The sequence below is a fragment of the Pinus tabuliformis genome, chromosome 6 (assembly GCF_031772625.1).
Source record: "Pinus tabuliformis cultivar Carrire ecotype Pingquan chromosome 6, CPIR1, whole genome shotgun sequence".
NCBI classification, from domain to species: domain Eukaryota; kingdom Viridiplantae; phylum Streptophyta; class Pinopsida; order Pinales; family Pinaceae; genus Pinus; species Pinus tabuliformis.
The window spans coordinates 1381221973-1381247129 of NC_142292.1; the positions used below are offsets into that span (position 1 = coordinate 1381221973).

Here is a 25157-nt window from a genome sequence, read left to right on the forward strand (position 1 = left end):
GAAGCTAAGGTCGAAGAAGATTGAAGATCACTTCGTTGGCTTGAAGGAAATGATTACTCCCTCTATGATAAGAATGGGATTTAATTCTACAAGAAGATGGATCAAGAAGATTGTCTACTACTTATTCAACAAGGTCAAAAGTCAAGGGTTCTTAGTTGCACTTACAGGATCACTTAATGATGATAATGCATGGATCATTGGCAGTGGAGCATAAAGGCATATGACAAGGGAAAGTAAACAACTACAAACTATATCAAGGGAACCATCTTCTCATGCAGTGGAAGTGGAAGACAACAAAAGCTATGTTGTTAGAGGCATGGGATGAACATCTTTGAAGCTAGAGAATGGAGCAAAACTACATCTCAACAACATACTATATGATCCAGGTTTGAAAAAGAATTATTTTCAATTTCTTGCTTAGAAGATAAAAGGGATAGAGTTTCTTTTGTTGATGGAAAGGTTTTGGTTTGGGGAAAGAGTCAAGTTTTGGTAAAGCTAGGGTTATTGGAGTTCGTGAAGTCATTCCCACTCTTAAACATCTAGTTCATGGCACCCCCGATATCAAAGAAGATCTTGAAGGAGTTTGCAAGGGATGCTCTTTGGGAAAACATACAAGAAAACCATTTTCAAATAGTGAAACCAGGTCTAAAAGGGACATGGGAGTTAAGATAGATGGTATAAAAGGGACGTGGGAGTTTTGAATGATGGTTTAAAAGAAGACATAGAAGCAATGATGAATGTCAAGATAGAGGGGTTGAAGGAAGGTTTGGCAAAGTTGCTAGAAGAAAGGCTTCCCAGTGGTGACAAGGTAATCCATGAAAATCATGATGAAGACAAAAGGGATAGGAATTACGATTTTAGAGACTCCAATGTGGGGTTTAAGAACCAACACATTCCAAAGATAGATATGAGTAAGTTTGATGGCAAGGATCCGGTAACTTGGATACTACAGATGGAGCAATATTTTGATTTACAGGATGTGCAACCCTCACAAAAAGTATGTATTGCATTTTTATATTTAGAACCCAATCAATTTGTATGGTATAGATGGCTTTGTTCTCATAAACCACTTGTCACCTGGTCAATTTTTACGGAGGAAATAATAGCACATTACGAAGATACAAAGAGAAACAGCTTCTTTAGCCAATTGATAAATCTCAAACAAAAGGGTTCAATGGCAGAACACATTGGGGACTTCCAAAATTTGAATATAAAGATAAATGATATACCAAAGGAGCATAGGATTGATGTCTTCATAGGGACTTTAAAGAATAACATCCAACATGAGGTTCACCTTTGGGAACCTGATTCATTAGAGAAAGCATTCAGGTTGGCAAGAAAAATTGAAAGCAAAATTATGGCAACAAGGAAACCTACCACTCACAACTATAAAGATGGAAGCGTTGTTGCTCCTAGCCTTCCACAACCTACAAGGTTGATACTACAACAATTGGAAGAAAAAAAAGAGCAAAAGGGCTTTGCTACAATTGTGATAAAAAAACACTAAAGGTCATAAGTGTGGTGAAAAGAAATTATTTTACATAGATTGTAAAGAGGAGCAAGAAAAGGAACAAGAAACTTCAAAAGAAGAGAATATACACCAGAAACCAACTCCAGAGAAAGAATAAATGAATCTAACGATATCTTGTAATGCATTGGCAGGAATTACCACTCCTCAAACTCTCAAGATAGAAGGACATATCAAAAAGAAAAAGGTAATAGTGTTGATTGATTTGGGTAGTACCCATAATTTTATTCATTGTAAGATTGTTAAGGAATTGAATTGCTTTCTATACCCAGCACCACAGTGTCAAGTGATGGTTGCAAATGGAGTAACTATAAATTGCTTCGGAAAGTGCCATAATATCAAGCTAACCATGGAGGAATATGTATTGAACAGTCCAATTCTCTCCATTCCAATGGGTGGTGTTGATGTTCTACTAGGAGTCCAATGGTTACAATCTTTGGGTATGATAGCTTTTAATTTTCAAGAACTTTTCTTGAATTTTTTATGGGAAGGAAAGGAAGTTAAATTAAGGGGTACCACAGGGAAACCAGGAAAGATAATCAGCTCTAATAGCATGACAAAGCTTCTAAAGAAGAAACAAAGGGACGTAATTGCACAATTATGCTCACTAGAGGTTCAAACATCGAAATCATCTATTGCTCTAGATCTCCAAAAAGTCTTTGAATATCATTCCAAGGTATTTGAGACTCCCAAAGGCCTCCCACCTATTCGTGATCATGATCATGCTATTCATTTGAGTCCAGGAAGTGTTCTTCAAAACATCAGGCCTTGTAGATATCCCTATGCCCAAAAGAGTGAAATTGAACGTATGGTTGCAGAAATGCTAGAGGCTGGTATAATTCAACCTAGTCAAAGTTCTTTTTCGGCTCCAGTAGTATTGGTGCACAAGAAGAATGGATCATGGCGCATGCGTCCGAATTATAGGGAGCTCAACAAGCTCATTATTAAAGATAAATTTCTCATTCCTGTCATTGATGAATTATTGGATGAATTACATGGGGCAATTTATTTCACTTGGATCTTCGTTCAAGATATCATCAAATTAGAATGAAGACTGAAGATTTTTCGAAAACAACATTTAGAACACATGAGGGTCATTATGAATTTTTGGTCATGCCTTTTGGCCTTACCAACGCGCCTACATTTCAAGGTTTGATGAATTCCATTTTCAAACACTTCCTTGGAAAAATTGTGTTAGTATTTTTTGATGATATACTAATCTACAGCAAGTCTTGGAAGGATCATGTTCAACATGTTGACAAGGTGCTCAAACTATTGGAGGAGAAACAATTATATGCAAAAACCTCCAAATATTTCTTTGGAGTACAGGAGGTGGAATATCTGGGTCATATTGTATCTCGTGAGGGTGTTAAAGTAGATCCTAACAAAATTAAATCCATTAAGGAATGGAAAAATCCCCACAACCATAAAGCATTTGCGAGGATTTCTCGGGTTGACAGGGTATTATCACAAGTTTGTTAAAAATTATGGGAGAATAGTAGCACCTCTAACAACATTGCTAAAGAAAGATGCATTTTCTTGGACTCTAGAAGCAGCTAAAGCCTTTGAACATCTTAAAGAGGCAATGTGCCAAGCACCAGTCTTAACTACACCAGACTTCACAAAAACCTTTATTGTGGAATTGATGCCTCAGGAAATGAAATTGGTGTTGTTTTAATGCAAGGAGGAAGACCCACTTCTTTTGAAAGTCATCCAATCAAAGGAAAGCATTTACACAAACCTATTTATGAGAAGGAAATGTTGGCAATACTACATGCACTAAAGCAATGGCGAACTGACCTAATGAGAAGACACTTCAATGTAAAACCAAATCATGGTAGTCTTAAATACTTTTTGGAACATAGATTATCTTCAAAAGAGCAGCGAAAATGGGTCACAAAATGTTGGGTTATGACTTTGAAATCATCTACAAAAAAGAGAAGCAAAATGTTGTTGTAGATGCACTCTCAAGAAAGGATGAGAATGTTGAACTTTTTTTTTTGTGCCATTTCTATTATCCAACCAGAATGGATAACCAAAGCAAGAGATGAATGGAAGAATGACGAAGAAGTGTGGCCACTCGTTCAAAAGAAGAAGACCCTTGACATTGAAAGTCTTGGAGATGTGTTTATGAATATGCAAGATGTTGATGTCTCTAGCAGCAGATGTCATTATGAAAGGCCATCACAAAAGGAAATTTTGATTTGATGTTCATTTTTGGTTTTTTAATAACATCTGGATGGGTTAATGCAGGGCTATCGAAAAAAGAGTTGTGGATGTCACCTACAACTAGCACTTATGTGTTGGATGGAAGATCCTAAAGGTAACATGATGTGGAAGAGGTAGTTGTATGAAGGAAAACCAGATGTGGACTACAAAAACACTTTCTGATAAGGGGAAGGATGACATGATTGACTTGAGGAAAGTGATGGATGATCGATGCCCTACAAGATGAAGGTTCCATAACAATGAAGATAAAATTTATGACATCAAAAGGAGGAGCTCAACAAGCAACTAAAAGTCCCATGATCTCCACTAAAGAAGAAAGTTGTTAGAAACAAGTCCCTGGTTAGGAGGGAGATTGAAGCAAGTCCCTGGTTAAGAGGGAGCTTGGACAAGTCCCTGGATAAGAGGGAGTTTGAGTACATTCCTTTTACAGGAATGGGTACATTCCATTATAGGAATGGGTATATCCTCCCTAGTTGGTAGGGAGAGATAGACACATCATTCTTGTCTTCACTTTGGAAATAAAGAATGGAGGATTGGGTAACCATTTGGCATCTGATACTCTTTGAGGATGTGGTAGGGCATCCAAGATAAGAGTAGTCATAGAGGACTAATATTCTTTGAGGACTGGGAATCCAAGATAAGAATAGTCTTGGAAGGACATGCTCTGTGAACACCCGGGTGGGGTATGGGCCTTGAGAGACATGATGATGGTGTCTATCAGTCATTGGTCTCGCCAGCATTGTGCTCTGATCTTGTGGAGAGATAGAGTTGTTAGTCAAGGCCTTGCTATGTGATAATGCTAGTTGGTATGATGCTAAACAAATGGGTTACCAATTAGACTCTTCTTATGATAACTTTACAATGGAAGTATTGTCCTTGTACCTATAGTCAATTATGAATACCTCCCTAGTTAAGAGGAAATGTTGAAAGTTGTAACTAGTTTCAGTCTTCATAATTGTATTTGTATCATGACTTAGTGTAATTATTGTACTCAAAAGAAAAAGGAGAAAGAAAATTATTTATTTGTAAATGGGTTTCTTGCCCATGATTATTTGTCCTAGGTTAAAGCACCTATTGAGTGCTCTAGGAGTTGAGTCTTGAGTCAAGTCAAAGTCATGATGAAAAGACCCTTTAAGGGCTCATGTATCAAGAAAAGAAAATTATTATTGATGTAAAGAATTATCTAGAAGCTACCAAGAGTCAGGTCGGCCAGCCCCTAAAGTCGGCCTAAATGAGGCCCATGCACCCACAAGAAAGACTATAAAAAGAGGAGCATTCGTCCTCCACAAGAACACACTTGAGCATCGATCTTCTAGAACAATCTAAGGAAAGATAATTAGTGTGAAAGTCTAGAAAGAATGCAGTGAAGTATCTCTCTTTCATTTTGGTCTTGGACTATCTTTTTTTGGCAGCCAAGTTTTTGTGGAAGATTGTTAATTTTTAGTTAACATGTTCTTTGCATAGGATAGTTACTTTAGGGATCTAAATAGCCCAATTTTCCATTAACCATCACATAAGACATTATTATCATGATAGTAACTAAAGAAAGAACATAGACAAAAGGCGCAGAAGACAAGCCAAGACAAGAGAACACAAAATATGGCACAAGCCAGGTAAAAACCCCAAGATGCGGAAAACCCTTGATCAATTCTTCTTATTATTAATATCAAATGTTCAACAGAGAGAGTACATTGACTATCAAGTTGATGATGAATGAATGGCCCAAAAATGTAATTCTGAAACAAACCAATTTGCCCTCTGAAGCTGAAGTCAAACTGTTGTAGGTTAGGGCTCACTGCATTTTTACTTGACAACTCAAAATTGTCTTCATACAACTGTTGCTCTTCAAGTTAGGAATGGTGCTTCCTTTCGCTGGACCAAGGGCTAGTCAAATTAAGTACATTGAGCAAATCTGTGGCTTATTTCCTCAAGTAGCACTCTGCCAAATAGGAAGTGGCCTTCCTACCTAAAATGAGGCCTTATAATAACCTCAAGACAGAAGTTTAAAGTTCGGTCTTTGTTAAAATTGGCAACTAGGGCCAAACTGCATGTGGGTCATCTTATTAATGGAATCTGATATTTTTCTTGGATCCCTCTCATCGAGAGGTGTAGGATTGATCTAAAGATCATCCAATTCCAATAATTATTCATGGAGATATGAATTTATTTGTGTTATGGGACAATTCGTCAAGGTCAGCCAGCAACCAAATAAACCCCACTTGTGCTCAATGTTTTAGTATAAATAGAGGTGGCCTTCAAGTCATTTCAACACACTTGGGATCTCTTCCTCTCTACTTGTCTTTGGGTTTTAGTAGGAGGAGAGATCCTAAGGGATAACGCTGCCCTAATCTAGAGGGCAGAAACTAGAACTGTCGGGAATAGCCAAAATTGTCGGAACTGGCGGAACTGCCGGGAAAAGTCAGAACTACCGGGAAAAGCCAGAACTGCTGGAACTACCAGGAAAAGCCGGAATTGTCGAAACTGCTGGGAATAGCCGGAACTGCCAGGAATAGTTGGAATTGCCGGAATTGCCAAGAAAAGCCGGAACTGCCAGGAATTGTCGAAACTGTCGGAACTGCCGGAACAATCGAGACAGTCGGGAATAGCTGGAACTACCAGGAACAGCCGGAACTGTCGGAATTGCGGGGAAAGCTGACGCAAAGGGCAGGAGCCAGAACTGCCAGGAACTGCCAGAAGTGCCAGGAAAAGCCAGAACTGCCAGAATTGTCGAAACTGCCGGAACTGCCGAGAACAACCAAAATTGTCGAAACTGCTAGAACAGCCAAAGCATCTGTCACTAAAGGAGAGCAGCATGCAAGGGACAACTAACTAACATTGGGATATTTGTACAGTGCTTAGCAGCAAATACACCAAGCATGCAATGTTACAGCTAGCATGCAAGGGACAGCTAGCATGCAACAGCAAGCATGCAAAGGACAACAAGCAAGCTAGAGACAACAAGCAAGCAAGATGCAGCCAGCACATAGGTCAGTATGGCAACATAGTGCAGCAATGGCACATAATGCAGTACAGTGATGGATACAGACATGATTAATGAAGCATGATGAGATGCAACATAGTGATGATGGGTGCAGCATGGTGCAGCACGGTGAGGTGCAGCATGATGACGAAATGCAGCACAACGATAGGTGAAGGAGTCACCTTGGAGAATCAATTGAAGCAGCATGTCTTCAACTGATCTCATGTATCATCTTCTTAGAGATGATCTATGCTCTTATCTAGATAAGTCAAAGTGTTGACTTCTGTTGTAAACGTACTATCTCTCTCTCTCTGTGTTGAATTATTGAAGAAAATATAAGAAGAATTGATCAAGGGTTTCCCCACATTGGGGTTTGTCCCTGGCTAGCACCGCATCTTGTGTCCTCTTGTCTTGGCTTGTCTTTTGCGATTTATGTTTATGTTCTATCTGCAGTTTACTTTAATGCTGATGTGATTGCTAATCTGGAAAAGATATTGAGCTAACTATGAAAATTGAAATAAATTGCTCTAAGCACAGAACATACCTAAAATTAACATGGTATCAAAGCTGAGGTGAAGACAATGCCCAAGCAAGAGTGAAAGAGCAATCACCGAAGACAGTTGGGAAAGGACAAAAGGATCAGTGGATTCCTCATCCCTCTTCAAATTCACCAAGGGTGAAGTCGAAGCAGAGAATATTATGAGAATGGCGCAACAAAAGTTTCTAAAGGCCTACCTAAAGATCACTTCAATGGGAAGTCCGGATCTAAGGGTGGAAGGAAAGGCAAATGCCTTGGTTGTAATAAGTTTGGCCATTATGCGAAGGAATGTCTGAATGGCAGAGACACATCTCTTGATGAAGATAACAATCATTCTAGGGACATCTTCAATGATAAAAGGAATGACAGGTAATGCAGGTCATCAAGGAAATGGCCGACTCTTCAAAGAAAGCAAGGAACACCAGGTATGAAGAATCAAATGTTGTTTTTGATAAGATAAAGAAGCGTTATCTTGTATTGGCCTTCTCCTTCAGATTCTTTGGGAATCTGGCTTATTGATTGTAGTGCTTCAAGGCACCTCATCGGATAGTAGGGTGCACTCTCTAATTTGGTAGAGATGGAAACAATCGTGGGATTATACTTGGAGCCGATGCCAAATATCCCGGAAAGGGTGTAGGGAATGTTACCCCTCAATTGAATGAGGGTAACTCGATTCATTTACAGAATCTCTTTTATGTACATGATCGCAAGAAGAACCTGATGTCCATTTCAGCAATGGAAGTCAAAGGTTACGAGGTGGCACTCATCGATGGAAAGGTACGTGTTTGAAAATAGAATTTTCAAAGATTTTAAGTTCAGGGTTGTATCAAGTTGCAGGAAGTCCAGTGGGGACCATGTCCATTGACACATAGCACTGGAGGTCTGTGAGTCAGATGGTGACAGGGATGCCTAAATTCAAAAAGAGCGTGAAAGTACATGTCTGAAATGTACCGAAGGAAAATCTTACAAGGGGACCATTCCCCTCATGTAGCAGGTCCACATGTTTGGACAACCCGAGAGGTTTGAGATTGATGATCAGGAATCTCACGTATGCAGGTGGAAGAAAGCCATGTATGGCTTGAAGCAAAACTCCCCGGGCATAGTATGAGAGGATTGATAACTGTCAGATGAAGCTGAGATTCACTAAGAGTGAAGCCGATCCAAACCATTGTTTGAAGGTTGTGGATGATAGACCTCTCATACCAGCACCTTATGAGGACGACCTATTTCTGACAGGTGCAGACCCTCTCATTTGCAGAAGTAAGAGGGAGTTGGATTCCGAATGTGGAATGATAAACTGCAAGCCTGTGACTACCTCAAGGATCTTAACTTTCAGAAGTTATATGGTAGTGATGTCAGACCAGATTTGGGAAACAACTCTGAGTTTCATAAACTCATTCGCACTGATGTTCTTGGTGAACTTCCTTCCGAACATATGTTTTGCAGTTAGCATGGTGAGCTCATATTTGGTTGAGCCTCACTAGATTGGTGCCAAGAATCTTCTAAGATATCTTTGGGGCACAATCTCTCATGGATTGAGATACACTGCCGGAAATATGAAACTGCATGATTATTCGAATGCTGACTGGGCATGCAGTGTGGAGGATCACTATAGCACTTCTCAGTGTTGGTCTTTGGGTTCTGCTTCAATATCATGGATGAGCAGGAAGCAGAAGTCGGGTGCTATAAGCACCACTAAGACCGAATACATAGCTACGAGTATGATCTCTTATGAAGTTGCCTAGTTGTGGAAGCTCTTCAGTGAGCTGTTTGTACACATGATGAATACCACTGTGATTCTTTGTGACAACCAAAGGGGGGATTCGATTATTGAGGAATCCTGTATTCGATGATTGCTCCAGCAGATAGACATCAGATACTGCCTTATCTAGGATATGGTAAGTCGATGAGCGAGGAGGCTCCATCGCATTGAGACTGATGTACAGGTCGTAGACATTTTGTCAAAGCCTCGGGAAAGGTCAAATCTGTGACTTTCCCGAATGACTTGGAGTCGTTGAGAGACCTTCTTATAAGGGTCCTGCATGTTGCATGCATTGAGCTTTGGGAGCTCTGGGGGGCTTGGGGTACTTACTGGAGCAACATATGACCACAGGGCGACTCACCCTCCCCTAGTGGTGCGCTATGTACAGGATGATAGGTTTAACCTTCCCCTGTGATACCCCGTGGCGACTGTGGAACAGGATGATTAGTTCTCCTATGGGTTGGGATGATTAGTTCTCTCGTGGCAACTATGAAACAGGATGATTAGCTCTCCTGTGGGCCGGGATGATTAATTCTCCCGTCACAACTGTGGAACAGGATAATTAGTTCTCCTATGGGCCAGGATGATTAGTTCTCCCGTGGCAACTGTGAAACAGGATGATTAGTTCTCCTGTGGGCCGGGATGATTAGTTCTCCCATGGCAACTGTGAAACAGGATGATTAGTTCTCCTGTGAGCCGGGATGATTAGTTCTCCCGTGGCGACTATGGGGCAAGATGATTCGTTCTCCTGTGGACAGGATGATTAGTTTTCCTGTCGAGGCATCCTACCCATGCAATCTGGAACTCATGGGAAGTACCTCTCATCTGATCAATGAGCAGGGAAATGGGGTTAGGGACCATAGTAGTACTATCAATGGACGCATCGATGTATCTACCATACTCCCTATGCTAGGATGACCTCCATTGATCTAGGATCAATGAAACTGATATGGGATCAGTATGAGTGGTTTGAGACACTCTCTTGTGATATTGATCTTGGATCAATAAAACTAACTTCGGGCCAGTAAGAGTGATGTGACACGCTCTCTTCAAATGAAACTGACTTCAAGTTAGTAGAGAATGGTATGAGACATTCTCGATCAATTCTTCTTCATGGTTCAACAGAGCAGAGCAGTGCAGGGCATTGATGGCAGAGATAATACAGTCAAACATATGGATCAGCGGATGGAGTTTTCCCTAATTGAGAGGGAGTGTTAAAATTGGCAACTATGGCCAAACTGCATGTGGGTCATCTTATTAATGGAATCTAATATTTTTCTTGGATCCCTCTCATCGAGAGGTGTAGAATTGATCTAAAGATCATCCGATTCCGATAAGTATTCATGGAAATATGAATTTATTTGTGTTATGGAACAATTCGTCAAGGTCGGCGAGCAACCAAATAAACTCCACTTGTGCTCAACGTTTTAGTAAAAATAGAGGTGGCCTTCAAGTCATTTCAACACACTTGGGATCTCTTCCTCTCTACTTGTCTTTGGCTTTTAGTAGGAGGAGAGATCTTAAGGGATAACGTTGCCCTAATCTAGAGGGCAGAAGCCGGAATTGCCAGGAATAGCCAGAATTGCCGGAACTGTCAGAACTGCCGGGAACTGTTGGGAAAAGCCGGAACTATCAGAACTGCCAGGAAAAGCCGGAACTGCCGAGAATAGTCAAAATTGCTAGAACTGTCGGGAATAGCCGGAATTGCCAAAACTACCGAGAATAGCCAGAATTGCCAAAACTACTGGGAAAAGCTAGAACTGTCGAGAAAAGCCGTAACTGTCGAAACTGCCGAAACTGTTGGAACTGTCGGAACTGTCGGGAACAACCGGAACTGCCGGAACAACTGGGAAAGCTGACGCAGAGGGCAGAAGCTGAAACTACCGGGAACTGCCAGAACTGCCCGGAAAAGCCGGAACTGCCAGAACTGCCCGGAAAAGCCGGAACTGCCAGAACTGCCGAGAAAAGCCGGAACTACCAGAACTGCCGAAATAGTCAGAATAGCCGGAACTACCGGAACTGTCGGAACTGCTGGAATAGCCGGAATTGCCGGAACTACCGGAACTGCTAGGAAGAACTGAAATTGCCAAAACTGTCGGAACAACCAGAGCATCTGTCTCTGAAGGAGAGCAGCATGCAAGGGACAACTAACTAACATTGGGATAGTTGTATGGTACTTAGCAGCAAATACACCAAGCATGCAATGTTACAGCTAGCATGCAAAGGACAACAAGCAAGCAAGATGCAACCGGCACATAGGTCAGTATGGCAACATAGTGCAGCAATGGCACATAATGCAGTACAGTGATGGGTACAGTCATTATTAATGAAGCACAGTGATGATGGGTGCAGCATGGTGCAGCACGGTGAGGTGTAGCATGATGACAAAATGCAGCACAACGATAGGTGAAGGAGTCACCTTGGAGAATCAATTGAAGCAGCATGTCTTCAACTGATCTCATGTATCATCTTCTTAGAGATGATCTATGCCCTTATCTAAATAAGTCAAAGTGTTGACTTCTGTTGTAAACGTACTATCTCTCTCTCTCTCTCTCTCTCTCTCTCTCTCTGCTAAACTATTGAAGAACATACAAGAAGAATTGATCAAGGGTTTCCCCACATTGGGGTTTGTCCCTGGCTAGCGCCACATATTTTGTGCTCTTGCTTGACTTGTCTTCTGTAATTTATGTTTATGTTCTATCTGCAGTTTACTTTAATGCTAATGTGATTACTAATCTGGAAAAGATATTGAGCTAACTGTGAAAATTGAAATAAATTGCTCTAAGCATAGAACATACCTAAAATTAACAGTCTTTTCTGCAATGATAGGGACAGGCCTGCAGCTCCTTTTAGGCTGCTCCAAACAAGGGATTCGGACCCTGCAATAGGACGGAACCTGTGGCCCATCGAACTGAGTAAGAACCCTCTCCAAAGAAGCCCTTAAACACGCCTTCTTCTGCTCGGCCTTACAGATGGATGCCTGCGGCCCCCAATCACCCTAAAACAGAACCCAATCACAATCTTCAAACCCTTGCAGGAGAAGCTCCTTTCTATGGCCAAGATCAGATGACATTTCATGCCTCCTTGATGATTAAATGATGATGGAGGACTCTTCTATATATACAATTTGATGGGTGTCAAGGGACGTGACTATTGGATTTGTTAAGCCGACATAGAGATAAGGCTGACTTTGGTAATATTTGAGTGACAGAATAAATTCAAAAACCGACTTCTACTTATTCAAATTTGACGATCTTTAGGTCGATTTTGGTTCTCTCGAAAAGAGGAATTCAATGCTGCAATTATCTTTCCCAAAGGAGCTGACCAAAGTGGAATTTGGCCCTAGTTGCCAATTTTAACAAAGATCAGAACCGAATCTTTGCTGGAAGAAACAGCAAGTCTTACATCATCTTGGGTGGCTGGCCTGATCTTGGTGTGTTGTCTAGGGTCTGTGGTCTTGGAAATCTCCTTGAATTGATTCTTTAAGAAGAGAGTTCTCTGGGTTTTCCCCTGTTGAGGGGTTTTTCCCTGGCGTGGAGCCTCTCTGGTGTCTTTTATTGTTTGCATTGTGATCTTCTTGTTTGGCACTTATCTTTATGATGAACAGAACATGATAATGATAATGATGAATTAATATAATATCATAAGAAAGTGTCAAGGTAACAAAGAAATCAATTAATAAAATCCTATCTACAATCTGCCCTTGATTTCTAACAGGGGCGGTGGGGGGTAGTGGGGGCGCTCCCCCGCAACCCTGATTTGAACAAACAGGTTTATAACTTTATATAGATGGCGTCCAGGTGAAACCATGCATGTGTGCTAGAACATGTTCACACACAAAAGAGAAACACGAGAAAAATTTAAAACAGCAGATTAAAACACAACATTTTGTTAAGGAATTACATGGTTTCATAGCTTTGAAACATATATCTTCCAATATTTGGAAAAGGATAAAAGAAATAAAAAAACAAGAGCAGAGACCTGCAAATAAATCTAGCAAGGGCAAAACTTCCGCACAGGTCTAAGTGCCTAGATGTGTGGAAGTTATCCAAGGACATTTAATCTTAGCATATTACTTTAATTAAAGGATTTATTAAAGTAATTGTATTTTATAAGAAAAACTGAATTAATCTAATGAAATGCAAAGGTTATTTGCATTAGTAAATTAGTAAATTAGATGAATCTCAACCATTGATCTCAAATGAAGTTCAGATCTAATCTCAACCATCAATCACTTTGGAGATTAAGGTTGTAGATTTGGTCAATAACTCAAACTTAGAAAATAAAGGCTAGGTGAAGGGAGAAGACACATCAAGTGAGCACAATACAATGAAATATTGAGGATCTCAATGATTGGATGGAAAGGGGCATTCATCCAAGTGTGCAATTTTAAGAGGAAAAGAGAAAGGGACAACAAGAGAGAATGATCTAGCAGCCAGCAAGATCAAAGGACAGATTTTGAAGTGATCTACAGCAGATCTGAGTCCATACAGTGTAGGTCTAGCAAGCAGAAGCTGTATAGCAGCCAGTAACTTCACATGTGTGCAGAAATGGATAGGAAGAGGCTCAGGCGGGTCTGCAGAAGCAACAGCCAGTCTGCAGAAGTCACAGGCAGTGCAGCAGGGTCCATACATGCCATACATGTTGCAGGCACTGAGCAGACACTGTATAAACGGCAGACTGTCATATGTGCGCAGTCAGAGAAGGATAGACCAGGGTCAGGGGTCGTACAGGCCACACGGTCACATGTGCACAGGCAGAGAAGGATAGATTGCGGGCAGGAGCCGTACATTTGGAGAAACTGACCAGGTAAAAACCAGGGAAAGCCCCTGTATGCTGTAACACTGAAGTTAATGGACAGCAAATTTGAAGGGAAAAAATTTCTGTGTGCATATGTATGAGATTGGTTAATTTTTGCTTCTGCTGATTTATCTTTTACTACTTGTTAAAATCTCAGCTGTGCATTTCATTCAGTAATCTGCAATTTAATTTATTTAACCACAAGGAAATTACTAGGTAATAATTTGCCAATAGCTGGAGGGGAAAATTTAACAAAGATTACCTCAAGGATTTCTGCAATTCCAAGTTCTGGCAGGTCCCAATCATCTGCTTTTGTCACTCGTCGATCCACTGAGCTATATCCCTGCATTTCAGACAACACATCGAGACCAAACTGCATATGTCATAGCTTGCCAAACAAAAATCAACCAATAATACTTTAAAAAGTACCACTATCATGAGCAGATATGATATCACTCAATGCAAATGATAAAGGTAATACTAACTGGCCTTTAATATGTCTTCTTCCAGCTTTGAAATTAGTTTCTGTTGTTCATCCACCTTCATACCAAGCTCCTTCACTCTAGCTTCAGAAGCCTCAGCTGTGCTTGTCTTTTCAGAAAGTTTGACCTTAAATAGAAAACATTGTGAGCATGATTGTGTCAGTAGGAAAATTAAAACTGAATGCATTATAACAGTAATTTCAGGTCAACAATTTGAAATCCTTCAACTTTCTCAAGAACTGCAAAAGAAGATAGGAAAGCGAGGTATTTAACTGTATTCCTGCAGACAAGAATATTCTATAGCATTCTACTTCCAATCTGAGTACCAGTATACCTTCAATTGAGTTAGCTCATGTTCCATCTTCCTATTTTTGTCAAGTAACAATGTCTCTAATTTGGTCATGTCCTCGCCTCTAGTAGCCACCTCCCAATCTTCAGCCTCAATAGAATTATAACCCACAGCCTGTGCATAAAAAAACTATAAAGATCTTAAACTGAAATAAAAAGACAATCAAGTACAAATATCTTGATAGAATAAGAATAAGATGTACATCCTTTATTAAAGGCTTTCTGAGGAAGGATGTATTTTAGATTCTAAGATCTAAACTTCGATCATAACTTTGTTATAAAATAATTTTAATCAAATTATTGAAACTATTCCTCAATCATTTAATTTATATCATAAAGATAATATTGGTTCTTGAAAGTCCCGGGGGGGCAGTGCAATTGGTATTCTGAGATATGTGAAATCGTTGAAACTCAAGAGACCTAGGTTCAAATCCACTTGTTTGCGAACCGTTTTACGGAGAGGAGGACAGGCCATAGACCCCCAGAGGTTTACTAGTAGTTACGTGTCAGGCGGGCTGCTGGGTTCCTTTGGGTCACTAAAATATATATATATATATAGGTTCTCGGAAGACTATGATGCACCACAGAGATATACAATGGCCAAATCATTGTCCATACAGCTGGAAGACATCAATATTTCAATTTACATGTTTACATTGTCTACCAGATTTAGATGGTTTTGATATTTTCATTATCTTCCTATCCACTTCTCAATAGACTAGGAAATATTCCATCTTAAATCCACAGCCATTATATTTGTTCAAACAAATGACCGTAAGCTTTGTTTGCAAGAAGCAACAGATTTGCATGATAAGCATTTTCCTTTGGTCCAGTAAGAAGAACAAAGTGCACTGCAAAGTCCTCTCTGTAATAAAATTGACAACAACACACTTGAATCATCAAACCATGAGCATATTTTGATGATTCTTCTTTGGCAAAGCAGCTGGTTTGTACTTAAAAAGCATAGTTTTGTCTTCATATGCTTGAATGTATAGAGAAATCTTTACACAAAGATTAAGGTTAATAAAGAAATGCTTATACAACCTGTAAGATTTTAACTTGCTTGCGAAGGTCTTCCACTTGCTTAGCTGTTGGCCTTTCCTGCAGCTCCTTTTGCATCTCCTCAATAATTGTCGCCTGTAAAACAAAACTAGAAGCCATGTCAGTGAACTCTACAATATTGTTTTAGATAATACAACCTATATTACTTCCAATAAATACCAGAGTTACAACAGATGGACAGAAGAAATGCAACAGGAATACATGAGGATTACATCAAGACCCTTATCCTATGGAAGCTAGGAAGGCTAATGTATGTGTCATTAACCCAAGGATCATGGAGTCTACATCTTTCAAAATACATCAATTCTAGCATTGAAATCGGATAGCAAATCATTTTTCAATGCTTCTGATTCTCTCAACTGTAGGTGAGAATTTGCTTGAAAATTTTATCAAATTTAGACAAGCAAAAATCATAGAGAAAAATACACAGTTTCATAAGAGAGAAAAAGGTGACTTCAATTCACTATTCATAAAAATGATAAATATGATTCTAATACATCTTACATCCCATAGGAGAGTTGGAAGACCAAGAGTCTAATGGGAGACAAAAAACCAAAAGTCAATTAACTATTGTAACTCTCTAACTGTCATGTTCACTATTTATTATTTACTCTAGGCTACCTGTGTTACAAACATGGTGACATATTGCAAGCTTTTCCAGGTGCATGTTGAATTGCAAAATTACCATCTTTTGACATCCTTTTCCCTTCCTCTTATTTTTAATCCCATTTTGCTTACTCATAACCTTGTATTAGTCCATTTTAATGCTTATACGTGAGATTTAGGCTAAAGCTGTTTTACCTGGCAATTCTTCTAGTATTTCATGAATTTACGATTGAACATTAGAAAAATAATATACTTTCATTCATCTTTGAAAAATGGGCTAGTATGCTGATTCTTACAGGATCAGTTGAAAGATTTAACAGATTCATGTTAGAAGATCCACAAACTAGGTCTTTGAGAATTTTGGCGTAAGATATTATTAGGTTGAAATAAACAATTCCACAAAAAATCTCAAGAACCAAGATCATATTTTGAGACGTATCAGCAATTTACTAAAGCTGTAGTAATTTGCACTTGTTGCAAATCCGTACAGTCCTAAGTTGGAGGAAACGCTGGCAGGGGAGGAGTTTCTGTACGGAAACGGAAACGAAACGCGAAAATGCATACGGTACGGCCCAGAAATGCATTTCTAGCTGTACTGGCATGTTTCTCGAGGTGGAAACGTGGCCAGTACGGCCGGAAACGCGTTTCTGGGCCGTACGACGTCGTTTCCACATGCAACTTGACTCTTTTTTTAATTTTTTTTATTAATTTGTCTTCTAATTTTTAATTAGGTTTTTCTAATGCCTTCTAGTTGCTTCTAGATGCCTGTCTAAAGTTATAAAAGTGAACTTTTGCCCTAGTGTTGATATGCAGTTCATCAGGAAGTTTGAGGCATATGCAGTTCATGGTAATGTTAAATTCTTAAAGTAAAAGGATGAAAATGAAAAATTTTGATCCTTTTACTTAAATTTTTAACATTACCATGAAATGACTCAAGATGTTTGAGAGTGGTTTCGCCCTCATTAGATTTCATATGGAGAAAGTAGAATTTTAAATCTCACTCAAAATCCAACAAACTTATCTGTTTTTCAGGATTTCAGGATTGGGGGGATTGCAATGTTTCCATTGGATTTTATCATGTACTAGGGTATGGAACTTGTATTTAATCAAGAGAACCAGGCCCTCTATGCAGGGGAGACTCCCAATAATCAAGAGCATGTAGGGTACTAGGGTATGAAACTTGTATTTAATCAAGAGCACTAAGGTCATTCGACTATGTAAGAGGAGACTCCCAATCAAGCACGAGACAAGAAATTAGAAATTTCTCGTGGCTGATTTTGGATATTTCTATTTTCATTATGTGATCATTCATGAGTAAATGTGATGTAAATTTAGAGACTTATAGTTTATGCATTGACAATTGACAATTGTATCATAATGTAATAAATTAGAATGTATCATATATGCTTTATGATTGCACATATTTCTTAAATGTCTTAACATATATATATATTCGCATTTCCCTGTTTCCAAAATTTGGGGGGGGTCACGTTTCGTACCCGTGCCCGTTTCGGAAACTCATACCGTTTTCCCGTTTCGTGCAACCTTTGTACAGTCTGATTCAAATCTCTTCAACCACCAAAGTTTTGCAATGGATTGGGATCATCAATCAACCATCTTGGATATAGAAAGAATCGTGGAACTCTTGATAAGATTAGTTTTGAGTTGTTAGCAAAGATCTTGGAGTTACTTATGAGCTAACTTTTAGTTGTTGATTATTACCAAATGTTTATAACCACATGAGAAATTTGTGAATCTGCATTTAATATGTCTTTTTTCAATTTCCAAGCAAGCCCATGTATAAAAGAGAGCTATGTCTCCCTTCTATAAGGAGGACTCTTAGAGAAACATCCAAATTATGATGGAATAAATCAATTTTATGAGATTTTGTTTTGATGTAGATTATAGTTTCATAATTTTTGTAATGTCCAATTTAGATTAATATTTGTTATCAATTAGTAGCAACACTTTATTATATAGAGATTCTGAAGGGTGGAAATTGGAAACCCATCAGGAGATATCACAGGAATTGTCCTAGTTTTTTCATAGTATTCTTTCTGAACCCATAGTTGATAGAACGAGGGCAATCCAACATATAACTAGGTACATTCCACAAATGATGACTGCTGAACAGAATGAAGATTTTCTCAGGAAGATATCCTGTGAGGAGGTGGAAACTACAGTCAAGGCAATGCCCCTTTATAAAGCTCTAGGGCTGGATGGTTTCACTGCGGAATTTTTCCAATCTTGCTGGCCAATCATTGGGAATGACATATGACAAGCTGTTGAGGAATTTATGGCAAGCTGTTGAGGAATCTAGACAGTCCCGATCTATTCTTAGAGCCTTGGACACCACCTTCCTAACATTGGCTCCCAAGAAAGAAAAGGTAGAGCATCCAATGGCTACAGACCATTGCCTTCTGTAATGTAATTTACAAAGTCATTACCAAGATAATAGCCTACAGACTCAAGTCGTTCCTTTCTATGATCATCTCTCCACAGCAGATGGGATTTGTAGAGAGGAGACAAATTTTGGATGGCATCATGGTTGCACATGAAGCTATTCATTCTTGGTGTTGATAGGTGGTTGTCATTGATGTCAACCCAAGCAGCACCTGAAGCTACCCCGATCTTTGTCGGTAAATTTGACATGGCAATTCATGGAATCTCGTGTCAGAATAATTCTAGATAGATTCTCCTCGACAAGATGTTCCTGTTGATATATAATACACCCCGTGGTTCCCTCTAGATTGAGAGGAAATTGAGTTTGAAATTGAAGACCCAGTTTTTGTGGGCTAAAACTCCGGGGTAGTGACATGACACCTCCTCCTATGGTTGTCAATATATGACATTGTTTATCACTGTAATCTCACCACGTATAAGTTACATAACTTCAAGAAGCGAAGACAATAAATCAATCATTGACTTCACAACTAGGTAGGACCATATGCACTAAGTGAATCATTGATTTCACATTTCTAAGTGGAACTAAAAATATTTCTAGAAAAATCCTTAACACAATATTAAGGGTTAGTTATTATTATTTAATTAATATTAATAAAATTATATTATTTTGATAAATTATTTTTACTTATCAAATGAATTAACATTATTTTAAGGGATTATTCTTTTCTCCAACAGTCTACTAAGAAACCCTTAATGGCTAACAAAATCAAAAGGTCTCCGCATAATTAAGGTTGAAAATTTCCAAACAAGCTAGCGGTCCTTCTCACTTAAAACACAAGGCATATATTGTTTGGAATTTAAATAACTTTAGCTTCTCCAATGGTCACTTTTTAGGAGCCTCTTCTAGGCCTATAAAAGGACACTCATTATACCTCCATGATAGAGCTTGAACTTACAAATAAGTTAAAAAAAAAAAAAAACACACTTTGCATCTGAATTTTTCGGCCTACCCTGAGGGCACAACGCAGGCATCCAGAAGAGAGGGTTTAGTTGTCATTTGGTGTCTTAGGACTATTTTGTGGAAGGTTTATCACAGGGCTTTGGAGCGAAGTTTCTAAGTGTCATTCTTGATAATCTTCAGGACCTGTTTTGGAACAAAATATCAGTCTCAAGGACAGCAAAGTCTCAAGACAACTTTAGGCCTTTCTTTAGTAAATTTTGGAATTGTTTGGAGCAGGTCACAGGACAGCGAAGGTCTGGGCATCCCTTTAGGTCTAGGACCAGTCTAGTTAGGGCTTAGTTCAGGTCTGTCTACGTATTTTGAGGATTGTTTTAGGGTAGCGAAGGTTCAGGACTATCGTTCAGGTTTGGTTAAGGTCTCTGACCTGTTCATTTAGGATCCAAAACAACTTTTAGGCTCGTCCTCCTGTGCCCTTTGAGCTCGGACCTATGGTGACTAATGTCTGAAGTTTCAGTCTTTCAAGTACTATGTCAAGGTAAAATCACTTGTGTACCTTTTATAATCATTTGTGCTACCGCAGGTAGAGGAGGTCAAGGATTTTCATTGAGAAGCATCCAGTCAAGGTAAGTCGTGTGCTTTTGTTTTTCTTAGTTTTTGGAAACTCACTGTATTTCTCTAATTACTGTTGGAAATAATACTGAGAGGGGGGGGTGAATCAGTATTATCAGATCAAATAAAACTTTTCAATTTCATACTCAGAAACATATACGCGACTTCAGTTAAGTGAACCCGCGTGTACACGCGACTGTGTCTAATGCAACTAGCGTATACTCAAAGATCTTATAATTCAATTAGCTTAATCTTCAGTAAATGCATCAGAACATTATTAAGCAATTTAACAGTAAACAGGTGCAGTATAACAGAACAGAACATCACACAAGAGCCACACACATGAACACCATGATATAAGGTGGAAACCCAATGTGGGTGAAAACCACCTGCTGCAATTCGTCTCTTTCTTCTTTAATGAGAAACTTCTTTTACAATGTACTGGTGCAGTCCTTTACCAGTACGCAGGCTACAACCTGCAGAGGGCTACAACCCTCTCTCGTTTTCCAACTACTTCTGGAAGGGAGCTACAACCCCCTCAGCTCTTGTACTAGCTGATCCATTTACTAGTACGTAGGTGCTGACCCTACAACCTTCAGGGACCACGTTTCATCAATTTTCAGACTGGATCCAAGAGTACAAAACAAACATTACCATAATACAATCATCAACTTATACTTGCATCATAATTCATTAAACAACCCAATACTGAATCACTGAAACCCTGTCATCAAGTACACAGAACCAAAACCAGAGCCCAGAACTCTGCAACAACCACCAGAAACAGCAGCAACCTGAAATATCAAATATTATTAAGTATACGCTACTTCACTGTACCAAAACCGCGTGTATATGCGCTTTCACCAAAGGCAACCCGCGTGCAGATCTAGAAATAGATTCTTATGCCTTCGCTGTCAGATCCGACCCTTGCCAAACGTCCCGAACAGATAACCAGCAATACCAGCTCCTCTCACTGCGTCAGACACACAATACAATCTTTGCCTAATGATCTTCTCCTTATATAGCCTTAGGCCTTGTTCAATACCAAGAGCCAAAACCATAGTAACACAATACCATCAACCTCAAATCTAGGGATCGACACGCCCGTCGAGACACCATGGTCCGAAACCATAGGCACAACTTCCAAGGACTAACTGCCATGGACCAAAGGTACTTTTCACATGTACGCGCATTTACTGAAGCCAACCTGCGTGTACACGCTGATTCTCCTTGCTGAACCTGCGTATATCTCTTTCTTGTCCTGCTGTACTGAGATCTGTCCTCTGATTAAGTTGCCATCACCTGTACCAACCTCTGAGCACCTGTACCAACTTCTGAGTGAGTTGCCATCAAGGACAACACTTGAAACATAATGCCAACAATCTCCCCCTTTGGACTTGATGGCAACCACCACACCAAGTCAATCTCCCCCTTTGACATCAAGGGCAAAGGGCGTACCAAGATATTCTCTTCTTTGGTATACCTTCTACTGTCCATACTGCTGTCCATACTCCTCCTGAGTACATGCTGAAGATTCTGATTTGGCTCCCCCTTTGTATATGCCAAAGAGTACCAATCTATCCATGCTCCCCCTGAGCAGATGCAGGATCTAAGACCAGCCATTCAGATCTGTACCATAATCATCAACCTGCAATACTATTCCTTTGATCAAACAACAAGATGTATCATTTAGTTTCATCAGCAATCCATAATGCCAACAATGAATTATTTGAAGTATATGCTCCCCCTGAGTGTGAACCAACCATGACTGAACCATTTCCTGAGTCTGTTCTGCTGCCCCCTGAGCCTGAGCCAACCATGACTGAACCTGGGTTTGTTCTGCTGCCCTTTCTCCATATACGCGACTTTGCAGCCTGTAACTCGCGTATATACGCGACTTGTCTTCATTATATCAGCGTATGCAGGATGGAATACTGAATTTCATCACTTTCAGATTCCCCTGTGTCTGTTATGTCAGCTGACTGAGTTATGCCACACCTTTCTGTCTCTGTCTTCTTCAATTCCTGCAACTGTGATGATGTATGGTCCTCTTGTCTTGAATTTTGAAATCTGCTCCTGCATTCCCTTGCTTTATGCCCATAGTTGTTGCATGTATAACACCTTATATTTTTCATGTTCCTTCTATCACAATCAATTGCTTTGTGTCCATATGCATTGCAGGCAAAGCAATACCCTCTGAAATACCTGGGATGTGATGATCTTTCTTGAACCATTCTACTTCTACATCTGGCTGCAACATGTCCAAGATTATGACATACATAACATTCAACATTATTCAGCGGAGGAAATAATCGTCTATCACGTCCATAGTTAGGAGTAAAGGATCTTCCTTGAGGAATTTCTTTCCTTGGTTGTTCCTTGAGCATTTCAGATTTCTCATTAGAGTTTCTTGCCTCACCTTGTGAACTAGATTCACCTTCAACATATTCATGAAAACCAAGACCAGTCTTGATAGCAGGAGATCTTTGACTATTAAGAATATCATCCAAGACTTTAGAACTATCTTGAAATCGTAAAAGCTTATCCTTTTCTTCTAGTTTACCTTTCAAGATATTTACCTCAACTTGATGTTGTTCTTCCTTTTTCAGATACTGCTTCCTTAGGTCTTCTTCAACTTTTCTCCCTTCTTCCACTTGTCGCTTTAGTTTGATCACTTCATGTTCTTGATCTTCAAGATCTTCTTTTAGAGAGAGGATCTTTGATTCAAGTCTCTGAATAGTTGTGCTCTGATCTTTTGCTATATCCTGCAATTTCTCCCTTACCCTGGTTTCTGTCTCCAATTGTTCTTTTAATTTGGCAACTTCTTCAGTTTCTGCATTCTTCTTTTCATGTGCCATGAAACTTTTAATATCTTCGCTATTATTGGATGAAGCATTCTTCTTTTCATGTGCCATGGGACTTCTAATATCTTCACTATCATTGAATGAACTTTTAATATGGGTATAATAGCTTCTACCATCTTCTTCAGATATCTTTCCTTTGTTATGAGGGCATCTAGCAGCATAGTGACCAACTCTACCACATAGAAAACATTTGAAAGGTAGCTTACCTTTGAACCGTCCAGTTCCCCGTTCAAGATTCTTGACAAAATTTACCTCATCTTCTTCCTCTGACACTTCGAATGCGGCCTCTGGTGGTACCTCTTGTCGCATTTCAAAAGCAGTTAAGATCCCGTGAAGCTGTGACATGGTGATTTTCTGCACATTCTCCTTTTCTTCTATGGCAGATACTTTAGAATCAAATTTATTAGACAGAGATCTCAAAACCTTTTCAACTAAGAAGACTTCCTCAAATTCTTCACCCAGATCCCTCATACAATTCACAATCTCATCCATACGCAGGAAATAATTAGCTATGCTTTCATTACTACGCATCTTAAGAGTTTCATACCGGATTCTGAGAGTTTGAAGCTTTGCTCTTTTTACCTGATCATCTCCTTCGTAGCTTGTGACGATTTTGTCCCATATTTCCTTAGCTGATTTGAAATGCATGATCTTCATAAATTCTGATTGAGTCAAACTACTCAATAGGACAGTAACAGCTTTGGCATTGAGCTCATATTGCTTTTTCTCTGCTGGATCTGTAGGAGTTGCTGATGGGAATTTGTATCCTCCTTCTACGATTCCCCAAACTTCTGCTCCAAGTGATTGTAGATATGCAGTGGTTCTTATCTTCCAGTGAGTAAAATTGTTCCCGTCAAAGACTGGTGGCCTGATGTGTGCCTCTCTTTCTGGATTAGCCATTCTGATGGATCTTTTCCTTCAAGCGATCAAGCTTCCTCTGAAGGACCTGCTCCGATACCAATTGTTGGAAATAATACTGAGAGGGGGGGGTGAATCAGTATTATCAGATCAGATAAAACTTTTCAATTTCATACTCAGAAACATATACGCGACTTCAGTTAAGTGAACCCGCGTGTACACGCGACTGTGTCTAATGCAACTAGCGTATACTCAGAGATCTTATAATTCAATTAGCTTAATCTTCAGTAAATGCATCAGAACATTATTAAGCAATTTAACAGTAAACAGGTGCAGTATAACAGAACAGAACATCACACAAGAGCCACACACATGAACACCATGATATAAGGTGGAAACCCAATGTGGGTGAAAACCACCTGCTGCAATTCGTCTCTTTCTTCTTTAATGAGAAACTTCTTTTACAATGTACTGGTGCAGTCCTTTACCAGTACGCAGGCTACAACCTGCAGAGGGCTACAACCCTCTCTCGTTTTCCAACTACTTCTGGAAGGGAGCTACAACCCCCTCAGCTCTTGTACTAGCTGATCCATTTACTAGTACGTAGGTGCTGACCCTACAACCTTCAGGGACCACGTTTCATCAATTTTCAGACTGGATCCAAGAGTACAAAACAAACATTACCATAATACAATCATCAACTTATACTTGCATCATAATTCATTAAACAACCCAATACTGAATCACTGAAACCCTGTCATCAAGTACACAGAACCAAAACCAGAGCCCAGAACTCTGCAACAACCACCAGAAACAGCAGCAACCTGAAATATCAAATATTATTAAGTATACGCTACTTCACTGTACCAAAACCGCGTGTATACGCGCTTTCACCAAAGGCAACCCGCGTGCAGATCTAGAAATAGATTCTTATGCCTTCGCTGTCAGATCTGACCCTTGCCAAACGTCCCGAACAGATAACCAGCAATACCAGCTCCTCTCACTGCGTCAGACACACAATACAATCTTTGCCTAATGATCTTCTCCTTATATAGCCTTAGGCCTTGTTCAATACCAAGAGCCAAAACCATAGTAACACAATACCATCAACCTCAAATCTAGGG

General features: G+C 39.6%; 1 protein-coding gene across 1 annotated transcript in view; it reads right to left on the reverse strand.

Moving 5' to 3' along the window:
- LOC149263774 (protein CASP) overlaps positions 1 to 25157 on the reverse strand; it is a 339103-nt gene that overhangs the window by 116962 nt on the left and 196984 nt on the right. The window contains exons 13-16 of the mRNA XM_089426687.1: positions 15712 to 15804; positions 14654 to 14782; positions 14327 to 14446; positions 14100 to 14180 (exon numbers count right to left, since the gene is read on the reverse strand). Coding sequence (XP_089282813.1) covers positions 14100 to 14180; positions 14327 to 14446; positions 14654 to 14782; positions 15712 to 15804 — 423 coding nt within the window. The remainder of the gene's footprint in view (positions 1 to 14099; positions 14181 to 14326; positions 14447 to 14653; positions 14783 to 15711; positions 15805 to 25157) is intronic.